The 13307-nt window shown below is 40.5% G+C and overlaps 1 protein-coding gene across 4 annotated transcripts in view; it reads right to left on the bottom strand.

Annotated features, from left to right (window-relative positions):
* Positions 1-13013, bottom strand: part of SYDE2 (synapse defective Rho GTPase homolog 2) — a 49771-nt gene extending 36758 nt beyond the window's left edge. For 2 of the 4 annotated variants that reach the window (XM_016921720.4, XM_016921721.4), the window contains exons 1-2: positions 11514-13013; positions 1339-2034 (exon numbers count right to left, since the gene is read on the bottom strand). In XM_016921720.4, coding sequence (XP_016777209.1) covers positions 1339-2034; positions 11514-12849 — 2032 coding nt within the window. In that variant the 5' untranslated portion in view covers positions 12850-13013. The remainder of the gene's footprint in view (positions 1-1338; positions 2035-11513) is intronic. The other 2 variants (XM_016921711.4, XM_016921719.4) reach the window with 2 other exon arrangements.
* Positions 13014-13307: the final 294 nt, after the last annotated feature.

Raw genomic sequence — 13307 nt, 5'->3', positions numbered from 1 at the left:
ACCAGCTCTTGTGAGTCACTGGTTGAGAGGCACGCCGAGGCTGCCCTGCAGAGATTCTCTAAGACTTCAGAGAAAGTCCTTAAGCAGAGGTGAAGATGTTGGTGGCTGGAAATAGGCTTCTCCCATTTAAATAGTAATAAAACCCAGGGGATATAAGACAAAGCACTGACAGCATCTCCTATACCCCACATCTTTAAATATTCTGCATCATTTGAAATTCTGTAAATTAAAATGACTTGATATAAAACAGAACTGCTTTCTATTCTACATTTGATATTTGCAAGCAAATGTGCCTTATGTTCTGTTTCCTGGGTAGTGTGTCTGGGACTAAAAGAAGCATATCAGAAAATTAAAGGCAATTTTTGTACATCAAAAACTTTTGAATATTCACAATTTCAAATGGGTCAACCTAATATACATAAAACTTCAATTATTTCATTTTTCAGTTCCATAACTACTGTAGCACTTATTTTCAAATGGGTCAACCTAATCTACATAAAACTTTAATTACTTCATTTTTCAGTTCCATAACTACTGTAGCACCTATTTGCAAGGGACTTACTTCTACTTCTCATTTCTTTCTCTCTTCTTTCTTTTGCTCATGAGGAAACTTATGCATAAAAAACACAAACTAATGACCACTGGTACACTAAAAACAAAACTTTTCAGCTGTGGCCAGGCCAGGTGTGAATGAATGAATGAATGAATGAAGCAAAATAAGACTTACTTTTTCTTCAACTCCCTATGATTTCTTGCTTCCAACTAATAGGCAAGCAATTACTGTCTCAAAGGATTGACATATTAAAGCACACCAGATTATAAAGTCAAGTCTGTGGCCAGGCACAATGGCTCACACTTATAATCCCAGCACTTTGGGAGGCCAAAGTAGGCAGATGGTTTGAGGTCAGGAGTTTGAGACCAGCCTGGTCAACAAAGCAAAACCCTGTCTCTACAAAAAATACAAAAACTGGCTGGGCATGGTGGCACGCACCTGTAGTCCTAGCTACTCAGGAAGCTATGGTGGGAGGATCACCTGAGCCTGGAGGTCAAGGCTGCGGTGCGCCATGATTGTGCCACTGCACTCTAGCCTGGGTGACAGAGTGAGACCCTTTCTCAAAAAAATAAAATAAAAATCAAGTCTGTGATAGTAATAATTAAACCAGCGTGTACGTTAAAATGTTTATAAAACTTTTTGAGTTTTATTTTCATGAAAATATATTCACTTCACAAGAAAAAGTACATGAATATAACAAACATCTTTTATATTTAGTTTTAGCTATTATCAAATAATTGAAAAATGGAAGAAGAAAGAAAAGACAGATATATGATCATTTTTACCTGCAAAAGGAGATTTCAACATGGGACTGTCCTCCACCATTATACCTTCTTGTGTCTTGTGTCCTAGCTTTTGCTTGTACTGCTGCACAAATTCTGTGGAATGGGCAGGATCTATAGGATTCATTCCATTTGACCGTGTGGTCTGAATATCACCTGCATGTTCGGAAGAGCACAGTGAGTCTTCAGTATGCTGCTCTGCTTTCATCAGGTCACTGCCAGACAACATGCTCAAATTGACAGCAGGGAGCTTCAGAACAGCAGAGTCTGCCTCACCAAAACTCAAGGCACTTGATATACCAAGGTCATCATCCTCAGGAATGGGATTGTACCATATTTCTCCTTCATCATCTGCATCATTTTCCTCATTAAAATCTAAAGCACAGTTTTTCGATAATGAAGAGTTTGTAGCGTTACATACCACATATGTACAGTACTCTTTAGATGATTTGAGGAAAGACTGTGATAGCTGATGTTTAGGTAGAGACACAGGTGAGATGGATAAATGACTTCTATCTTGGCATTTCTTATTTTCTTCTTCCAGATTAAGAGGCCTCAGAGTACTCTGATATAGCCAATTGCGTTTCTTTGAAACAGTGATGCTGTTAAGTGGCTTATGACCTCTGAATTCAATATTATCCTTCAGATCTTCAAGTTCTCTTCTCTTCATTGAAGACCCATAGGCATTTTCAAATAAATCTGTTGCAAAGATAGAATAGAAGGTAGAATATAATGTCTGGTATATCAGAAAGACATGTCACTTCAGACCAGTTGTTAAAAAAAATTTTTTTAAACAAAAAGTAACAACAATCACATTCAGAGACTAAAATTGAACTAGAAAAAATTTGAATTTTACATATAAATACGATTTATATTATTTAGAAATCAAACTGCTAGTATAAGTGTCAAAGAATTCTAAGAAAAAGGATATACAAACTCTGAGACTGCCTTTATAAAAACTATAGTGCTAACAAAGCCTTACCCTAAGCAAAACATACCTTATAAAAAGTTTATCTAGAATGCTTTATTCATAGTATACCTCTAATCAATATTTGAATAAGTTTCAATTCATTATTACAAGGACCAGAAGTCCTTAGAAGTATAATATTCCTCCTACCCTTTTCACACAAAGATTAACTTTCAAACCTAACAAGAAACTATGCCTTACTAATATTAAAATGTCAACATAACATTGGCTTCCTATCCATATAACACAATGGCACCTTATGTAGGGTTTAAGTTCTAAATATCTAGGGCAGAACTAAAAACAAAAATCCCTTCAGAAGGCCCCAGATTAGAAGCAGGTATGCTGTCTCACAGTATGCACTACACAGCTATTATTTTTTTTGGCCAGGCACAAACTTAAGCAGCAGAGAAATAAGAATGAACAAAACAATCCCTTCCCTTAAGAAATTCATAGTCCAGGCCCTGCGCAGTGGCTCATGCCTGTAATCCCAGCACTTTGGGAGGCCGAGGCCGGAGGATCACGAGGTCAGGAGTTTGAGACCAGCCTGGCCAACATAGTGAAACCCCGTCTCTATTAAAAATACAAAAATTAGCCGGGCATGGTGGCACGTGCCTGCAGTCCCAGCTATTCAGGAGGCTGAGGCAGGTGAATAGCTTGAACCCAGGAGGCGGAGGTTGTGGTGAGCCGAGATCGTGCCACTGCACTCCAGCCTGGGTAACAGAGCGAGATTCCGTCTCAAAAAAAAAAAAAAAATTAATAGTCCAATGGGAGACCTCAAATGCTTAGATATATGCATATCTTAATATAAGACTCTACAAATGTATACATAACATTAATTTCATCTAAAGAGGAAAATATTTTGTGTTTCCAGAGTTGTAAAGCAGGCTTCAATGACAGTCCATAAGCTAAGTATATAACTATCATTATAATAAAAATTCACCGTACATAATTAAAACCACATTTTAAAAATCTAAGATCATCTCAGGTTTCTAAATTATGGAATTATATGGTCAACTCATCTTATTGGCACAGCAAGTAAAAAATAATGGTCTAAAAATAGAGTGATAAAACACACTAAGCTACAAGGAGCTTAAAACAACCAAAAAATCAGATTTATGCAGAATCAGGGTTTTCAGTAACCTCCCTTCTACTGAAAAGAAAATCCTTTAAAAAATCCAAATGTCCAGCCTGGGCAACATGGCAAGACCCTATCTCTACAAAAAATTTAAAAATTAGCCAGGTGTGGTGGCACACACCTGTCATCCTAGCTACTTTGTAGGCTAAGCTGGGAAGATTGCCTGAGCCCAGGAATGTGAGGCTGAGTGAGCTATGATTGTGCCACTGCACTCTAGCCTGGGCAACAGAGTGAGACCCTGTCTCTTAAAAATAAATGAATAAATATATTTTTCCTTTTACAAAATCCTAAACATGTACCCAACCAAGCAGATTAATAATAAATAAATAAACAAACCTTAAACACAAATTGCAAGTCACATTCAATTCCAGATGCAGGAATTAGACTAGAAATCAGAAGGCAAGGAAGCTCCCATGAATACCTACTATGCCAGGCATTTATTTACTCCACAAATGAGTGACTATTATGTGGCAGGCATGAGAGATAAAGAAGTAAGGAGGCCCCCAACCTCATTTAACCTCTAGAACAATCCTATGAAACAGGTATGATTACCATCATGAGCCTCAAAGAGTTTGAGAAATATGGTCAAGTCACCAGCCCTAGGATTCAAATTTAAGCCTGTCTAACCTTAAAACCCATGCTCCACTCACCATGCTACCCACAAACCACATGATGCTACCCATACCATGCTACTCACAAACAGTACAGAAGTAGGCAACCCTCTCTGAACATGGGGATATTCATCCCAATTTATCTTATAAATTAAAGTGGCTGCTGGTAAGAACTAAGTGAAATAATGTTCAAAATACTTGAAAAACTATAAAGTTCTACTCAAAAACGTCAAGTAACTTGTTCAAGAGTACCTTGTTGGTAAATGGAAAAGGCAGCACTCAAACTTATTCTGACTCCAAAGTTTGTGGTGACATATCTAGGCTACTATAAGGGAAATTCAAAAGTCTTTCTCTGGTTCTATCTCCATTGCACTTAAAATTAACAACTGAAAATCAAAACATACTCAGCAATCACTGGGGTTTCTGGGTTTTCAGTGATCACATGATTTTGCCGGGTGCACTGAAGTCTAAATCTATTTCACATTTAAGTTCAAATCCAGTATTACTTAACAGTATTTCAGACCTTCACAGGATATTATAGTTTGACCCAATTTAAATTTGAAGCAAACAGTATAAAATTACATTACTCATGATGGCTATGAGCCACATCTTATTTTATCTTTTTCTCAGACATCTCTTAGAAATTCCAAATTTTTATATAGCTAGACACATTCATTATTTTAAATCTTTTTGGAGTTTTCTGACATACACTGTAAATGAGTCTTTGAACATGTTTCTACTACATTGCAAGGAACTGCAGTGAGAAAAATAAAGCTACCAGTATCCCATATTTAAGCAAGTTGATACTTCCATTGATATAATCATTTAATGAAAGTATAATATTAAAAGGAATTTTTTTTTACTAGATAGGGTCTCACTCTTGTCACCCAGGCTGGAGCACAGTGGCACCATTATGGCTCACGGCAACCTCAACCTCCCAGGCGCAAGTGATCCTCCCGCCTCAGTCTCCCAAGAAGCTAGGACTACAGGCTTGCACCACCACACCTGGCTAATTTCTTTTTTTTCTTTTGGTAGAGACAGGGTCTCACTATGTTGCCTAGGCTGGTCTGGAACTCCCAGGCTCAAGTGATCTTCCTGTTTCCCCCTCCCAAAGTGCTGGAATTACGGTGTGAGCCACCATGTCCAGCCACTATTTTCAATGAAATTGTGAACTACAAAAGCTTGAATCCATTCACTCTGATTGCTATTGCCGAATATTTTAAAATAAATGATGCTGAACTTTAAGCTTATAAATGGCACATTATTATAATTTATATTGTGTATTATAAATATATAAATTACAAAGGCCAAATTTATTTATTAAACTGAATTAATCAACACATTATTCAAGATAATAAACTTGAGCAATTATTTATAATTAAAACATTTTTATCTCACTTAAATTAAATGGATCCACATGAATGTAAATTCATAGATATGGAAAGCTATTTACAATCTGCCCTCCCATTTAATGCAACAATGTTTAACCATATTAGCATAAACTTAAGAGTTTTAGCTTCATATATATAAAATGTTATTCATAAATTATAAATCTTTTTGTAGAGAAAGGGTCTCATTGTTGCCTATATATTGCCTATAAATTATAAATTTTTTTGTAGAGACAGGATCTCACTGTTGCCTATATATTAAATTATATATTATATATAAAAATACATACAATATATAATAAAATATATTTCATATATAATATAAAAATATATGTTATATATACACACACACATATTGAAAGAAGGTCCAACTAAAAATATAAAAATAAGTATGCAAAGTTACAAGGCAAAAAAAGTCCTTAGTCTCTTGCAACTATACATGTTATGGGATAATTTTCACATTCTAATTAAAGTAATTTTACTTTGAATCTGTAAGAGAAGAAGGAAATGGCAATTAAAAGTTTTTCACTCAGAAAAATATTCCACACAGTGGTGAACTACCCAAGTCAATTCTGTCTTCTCAACTATTATTTCATAATAAATCTAGATTACTTACTGAACATTTAACTAGTGCCCCCAGCTCAAATGCCATCAGCAAATTTTCCAAGAAATTATATATTTCAACCCTCACTGAAAATCTGTAGTACCGGCTGGGCGCGGTGGCTCATGCCTGTAATCCCAGCACTTTGGGGAGGCCAAGGCGGGCGGATCCCGAGGTCAGGAGATGGAGACCATCCTGGCTAACACGGTGAAACCCTGTCTCTACTAAAAATACAAAAAATTAGCCAAGCATGGTGGCGGGCGCCTGTAGTCCCAGCTACTCGGGAGGCTGAGGCAGGAGAATGGCGTGAACCCGCGAGGCAGAGCTTGCATTGAGCCGAGATCACGCCACTGCACTCCAGGCTGGGCGACAGAGCTAGACTCCATCTAAAAAAAAAAAAAATGTGTAGTATCTAGAGAGACATCTTTTCATCATTTTAAAAATTCTGCAGAAATAAACTCTCTTGCTTTTCCTTACTTCTCTTTAAAAATCCCAAATAAAAGTATCTTATGAACACTGTATTAGATGTTTAAATCTGTTTTAAAAGCATTAAACATTTTAATATTTATTAAAATCCTGTTTCTAAATAAGTACAAGTATCCCCTGCTTAGAGTCAAACTTGGCAGTCCAGATGAAATTACTAGAATAAACTTAAGTCTTCAGTTTCTGTGTGTGTATATGTGTATGTGTATCTTTATCTTTCCTAGACAAATCTAAAAAGGGGAGAGAGATGGAATGAAAAGGAAAGAAGCACCTTTTTTATTTTCATTCCCTTGTGGCTAGCAATAAAAACCCTAAAGAAAAAAAAAAGCTGTGTGTTAGCTTTTGAGACGGGAAAGTAGAGAAGAAAACTCTGAGACCGTTTTCAGTTCCACAAAAGTAACAGGGAGCAGCAAAAGAAAGGAGCACAAAAGATGAGCAGAATAAATAAATACCCCAAAAAGGTGTCCTCTAGCTCAATTCCCAGTGCTCTTCAAGGCAGTACTCCTCAACTTCGATCTTTTCTCTCTCCATCTAGAATCCTAATGATCTGAGGCAAAGCAGTATTCTCAGAAAGCCTGCTTGCCTTCCCCTTGATAATAACAAGTAAGTGCTAGGCACAGTACCAAATGGATTATCTCTTTTCATCCTCACAGCAACCTGAGGACTGAGGCTACAGAAAGTTGAGTAACTTATCCAAGGTCACAAGCCTGGTAAGTGGTAGAGTCTGACCAGAAACCCAGAATCTCTATTCTGTTAACCATTGTCCTATATGGCCTCCTCTCTTGCATTTCCAAAATCTCACTAATACTTGTTAGTGCAAGATGAGGCCAATATAGAGGGAACTGCTCAAATGTGTAATATATAAGTAGTAAGTATATTAATTCATATACATAAAACTGAAGCAAAAAGAGCCCAAGTGCTTTGCTCTAATAGGGGTAGTTTAAGTACCAAGTATCAGAATAAGGTAGAATTTTTTTTAAAACTTCGGGGATGTGAGAGCTCTAGAAGCTTACTATTCAAAAGTACGGTACACCAGATAGCAGCATCTACACTGGGAGCAGAATCTCAGGTCCCACCCCACACCTATAGAATCTGCATTTCAACAACATTTCCAGGGAATTCATATGGACATTAAGTTTGAAAAGCACTGCTCTAAAACATTGAACCACATTTTGAGTGGCAAAGGTCTAGCAAACAGCCTTCTTAAACACAACATTTCTTGGGAGCCACTGGTCTAGAAATGTAGGACTTTCAAATCAACACAACACTGTTTTCTGCTGAATTTGTAATTCTTGAAGTTTTCCAGCCACCAGCAACTCCAATGTTCCATGGCACTCTTCCAGAAAAAGAAAAAAAAAAAAAGCAACTGCACTTGCTTTCTAGCACCACAATAGCAGAATCTCTCAGGAAGAGATTTAAAATTAGAAGACTGTCAAAAACTATATAACTATTGCTACTCACCTTGAAGAGGGCAAATACAGAAAAAAATTGTTGGAAAAATTCATAAAGATTATGCAATTCATAAAGATAAAAAATCAGAGTTACAAATACTTGAGAAAAGTAGATGGGAATCAAGTCATAGTGTCAACTTCACTTTAAGATGGTTAAAGATCATACCAAACTAATTAATACTACCTTAAAATAATTGTCTAAAAATTTTAGACAAAATACTAAGTTATACAGTCTAAAGTTTTTTCTTTCACAGACCATGTAGCAGGAAAAGTGGAGTCAAAGTAGGCTAATTATTTTTTAAAGCAATAAAAGGTGCTTTTGAATTTGTTTCTGAAAACTATATGCTAATTAAAACTTATTTATAAAGATTTATAATGATGTATAGTTGGCAAACACATTAAGATTCCTTTGTAATCTTAAGGCTTGCAGAAACTTGACAATTTTTATTATGTGTAATGACTTTAGATTTCTTAAATAATCATGTCAATTAGGAACAATTCGGCCAATCTGTGAACACTACATACTTAACTGCATCAAATCATTTGGCATTATAATACTATCAAAAGTTCTTAGTAGGAGCCAGAAATCAAAATAGAAAATCATTTGTGTTTCCATTTGTCATATAGTCTCAAAAATTTTCACAATACCTATATAAAGTATCTCCATTCCACTGAATAATTATTCTGTATTACAAATTCTAAATATAATTTTGACAAAATATCTTATGAATAATACTGTACAGAAAAATGTGCTATAAACCTTTTAGGATATTTAACATCTTTACATAAACAAGAATGTACTGGTTCATCTAGACCGCTCCAAAAAAGTTTTGCAGAAAACATGATTTAAAAGTAGAAGTCAAGTGACATCAATTTCAAGTAAGTAAATATTTAAAGGTAAAAGTTTAAAATGAATACAGCAAATGCTTTTTTAAATTTTATTTATTTTTTTATTTTTTTGAGACGGAGTCTCACTCTGTCTCCCAGGCTAGAGTGCAGTGACGCGATCTTGGCTCACTGCAAGCTCCGCCTCCCAGGTTCACGCCATTCTCCTGCCTCAGCCTCCCGAGTAGCTGGGACTACAGGCACCCACCACCACGCTCGGCTAATTTTTTGTATTCTTAGTAGAGACGGGGTTTCACCGTATTAGCCAGGATGGTCTCGATCTCCTGACCTCGTGATCCGCCCGCCTCGGCCTCCCAAAGTGCTGGGATTACAGGCATGAGCCACTGCGCCCGGCCCAGCAATTACTTTTTGAAATGTCTTTAAACCCGGCCTAAGATTCTCCCATCTTCTTTGCAACTTTGAGGAAGTTATTTACCCCGCTATGCCTTGTTGAAATTCACCCATATCCTCAATCCAAGCAATTTAATAGAATTAATTGGATCAGACCTTTAAAGAACTCTAGAGTCTCTGATCTTATATAAACGGGCTTTTTTCAAACTCATGACGCCTTGGGTTTGAAACCACATAGTAGTTTGAATCCATACACAGGTACCAACTGAGTGATCTTGGGCAAACTGCTTAATCCCTCTGTTCTTTTTCTTGTAGCTGTTGTTAAATGACAGCATATCTCCATTTTGGGGGCTATAAAAATTGTATGAGAACCACCTAATGTATCCAGAATGGACTTAGTAAGACCAACTAAACTTCATGAAAAATATTTTTTTAAAAAAGCTCTCCAAATCTATACTAGATATGTAAACACTGCACAAATTATTTTCATCTCTCCTGAAAAATGAATTAGTGATTTAAAAGGAAGTAACATCTGAGAGTTGTTTAAACCAGAGATTATGGTAGCTTTGGCTTAGATTTCTCATAAAATATCTAAAATATTATCACATAATAATTGTTTCATTTTAATTTCTAGGTTAGCAGTTTCATTTAATTAGTTGCTTAATGCAAAAATCAAATTCATTCTTAAAGGAACTATATTTATTACTTTAAAAATCCTTGAATGTTTACTACTGAGGGCATTGAAAGCCATCACATGGTAAATGTTTTAGCTCTGTGACAAAAGGGTGAAAAATATTTGACTATTTTTTGTTATGGCTGAAATTCAACTATGGTACCAAGAGTTAAAACTAAGCCAAAGGGGGGGAGGTAAAAATATTGTGGCAATAAAATATAATAAATGATTACAAATTACTCCTGGAAATGCATGTTTAATATGAACTTAGTATAAAGTACACCTCTCAACAAAGAATTTACATTCTATTATTCTTTTGTTCAAGTGAAATGGAATATTTAACCTTGAGAATAAAATTTGACAGGTAGGTATTAGAGCCGTATAGACAGGAAAAAACTTTGCAAGTTGGCACACACTTTGAATGAATCATTTGATTTGTCTTCATTGTTTGATAAGAAGTTTTGTGAACTTTGTTTCTCCCCACTGTTGTGTGTTTATTGGTTAAACAAAGTTAATGTGTATAAATCCAGTCCTGTAGGATTTGTAATTACTACCAGAGAAACCGCCAAGTACTGTGAATACCTTTTACATTTCAGGATTTAATGTTTTCCAAATTATTCCTGACTTATAAGTCTTTATGATCACTAAAAATTTTTATATGTAAGAGTATTCAAAAGACCATGTTGTTTTGGCTCACTTTGAAGATATTATACTCCTTTCAGGAAAGATATTTTGATATTTACAACATAATTGACTGGTTTCTAGAATTGATAACCTAAACCTTCAGTGATAGTTAAAAATCATGCACATACAAAATAGGGAGCATAATCCTATTATAAGGATCAATATGCTTTTTAAAAAACTAATTTACTTCCCATATAAATAGGATTTAAGTTTGCAAATGACTGCTTTAAAAAAAAAAACTACCTGAGGAACATTTTTCTTTTGATTAAAATGTTAGTGTCCTTGATTTTTCACAATAAAAAGATTACTTTGTTGAGGTTTCTTTGTCGGGGGGAGGCAGGTGGAGAGATGGTGTATGTGACATACTACCTGACTAAAAAATTCTACTTATGGTAGGGTTTTTTTTGTTTGATTTGTTTGGGTTTTTGGTTGTGCGTATGTATGCATGTGTGTGCGTGCCTGGGAGAGGCAAAAAAAAAAAAAGTTGTAATGAGTAAAATGACAGTTTATGAAGCCTATAAAATCTACCTTGAATCAAATTCAAATTTACAAACTCCACAAAAGTCTACGGATTTGCCTAGAGCTACAAAGAATAAAAATCAAGACAGTGCCGCCCATCTGTAAACCTACTAAAAGTGTGTTATACTTAACCTTTACTCCTTTAGGTAATACTTAGGGAATAGACACACTGGTTTTTCGAGAAGAAATCACAACCTCAATTCTTCATGCCATTGTCTGATTAAAAAGAAAAAAAAAAAGCAAAACGAGTAAATGCATTACATTAAGTAACCCCGAAATTACTTTAAGCTGCCACTTACATGACACTTACTTTCGCCCGGTAACGTACCTGTCTGCAAAAACATACCTTTGTCTTGGCTCTTAAGACAGAAGCCCAGTCGGTAAACAGTAAGGCTCGCGGTGCTAGCATTTTCATCGCAAAGTATCCTACCTGTCAGCGTAATTCTTTGGTCTGGAGGCACCGACAGGACACGGTTTTCACGCACTTTCAAAGCGCCCACATTTGGGGAGGCTGCCTGCGTTCCTGTGACTTTGGGGGCCGTCCCACGGGCACGACCCTTCATTCCCAGGGACAGCAGACGCCCTTTGTACATCCACTTCTGCAGCTTCTTGACTGTCACTGCCGGCGGCCTGAGGAAGGAGGGGCCTTCCTGGCGGTCTCCTTTGCCACTGCGTATCACAGAGGACCCCGCTGGATCCCTGAAAGGGCTTCCCGAGGAGCAGCCGTGGTCCTTGGAGCCTGGAGGCTGGAGGCCGGTGGGTGCAGCCGCCCGGGCGCGGCCCCCACTCCAGCCGTCCATCCTGCCTCCACGTGGCGGGGGCTCGTCCCAGTCCCCGTGCGCGCCGCACCTGATCCAGCTGTCGCTCGGCCACCGCTGGAAGGGAGGCGGCTTGGCACCCACCCGGAGGCTCTCGAGGCTTCTGCTGCAGGACGGCCGCATCCGAGGAGTCCGCAGCTGGCCTCCCCGCGGCTCCCTCTGAGGCGACCGGGGCGGGGACACCTGCTGCCGAGGGCGTCCGCCGCCTCCCCGCTCCCCGTCTCGGGGGCAGGCTTGGCGGTACGCGGCGCCGCGGGAAGGCGGCTGGCCCGGAGCCCGGGCTCCCGCGGGGAAGCTGTGATCCGCCAAGCCCCCGCCGCCCCGCCGCGCTCCCGAGTCAGGGGGCAGGTCGTGCATGGCCTGGATCAGCAGATAATAGGCCTCTCGCAACTGGGTCCGCAGCCTGCCTGTCTCCAGGCGGCCGCCCTCCGCCCCCAGGGAGGAGCCCGCCGCTGGGGGAGGCGGGGGACGCCGTTCAGCCTCCGCCCCCTCAGGCTCGGGCGCAGACTGCGAGCCGCCGGGCAGGTTTTCGTAGTAGTCGGCGTCGTAGTCGTCTTCGTCCTCGTCGTCTTCCTCCTCCTCTCCGCTGCCCTCGGAGCCCTCCGGGGAGTGCGGAGGAGCGTGAGCGAGCCCATGGCTCCGGGGGGCGGCCTCCTGCCCGCCGCGCGGCCGAGGCCCAAGCGCCCCCAACTGCTCCGGGTGCCCTCTGGGGACCCGCGCCCCGGGACCCCACGCATCAGGTGACGGCGAGGGCTGCTGTAGGCTCCGCCCGTGTCCACCGGCGTGCTCACGTTGGGGGGTGTCTGCGGCACCCCAGGCGTCTCCCGCGGCTGCCGAAGAGGCCGCCACCGCAGCTGCGGCTGCCGCCCGGAGCCCTAGCCCCCCGGTGCCGCGGGGACCCCGCCTTCCCCGGAGCCTGGACAGCGTCCTCCTCAGAGGGTCCGCCATCCCCTCTGCCTTAGCCGCGAGGCTCACCCCCGCCGGGGGGAGAGGTCGGAGCCCCGCTGGGGAGAAATCCGCGCTCGCGGAGGCGGCGGCGGCTCCCCATGACCGGCGCTGGCCCTCGCCGGCTCCTCACATACTTGGCATAACTCTGCCGCGGGAAGGCGTGGGGGAGGGCGGTGGCGCCGCAACGCGCATGCCCCGGAGCCCCGGGCCGCGACGGGGCGCGCGGGCCGGGGGCGGCAGAGGTGGGTTCTCGGGGTGGGCGAGTGGTGCAGGTGGAGGCGGAGGGCGCGGGCCGGTAGGTAGAGTAGTAGGTCGGCTGAAGCTGACCGACGGAAGCAGGGGTGGGCGCACAGAGCGCGAAGGGTGCGGGGAGAGTTGACGCAGAGGAAAGAAGAACGAGCAGGAACGTGAGTTTGGGCTGGTGGCTGCAAAGTTTTGGTTAGGGAGCCCGAGAAAGG

Source organism: Pan troglodytes, chromosome 1 (assembly GCF_028858775.2).
Source record: "Pan troglodytes isolate AG18354 chromosome 1, NHGRI_mPanTro3-v2.0_pri, whole genome shotgun sequence".
NCBI classification, from domain to species: Eukaryota; Metazoa; Chordata; class Mammalia; order Primates; family Hominidae; genus Pan; species Pan troglodytes.
This window is presented reverse-complemented; position numbering and strand designations above follow the sequence as displayed.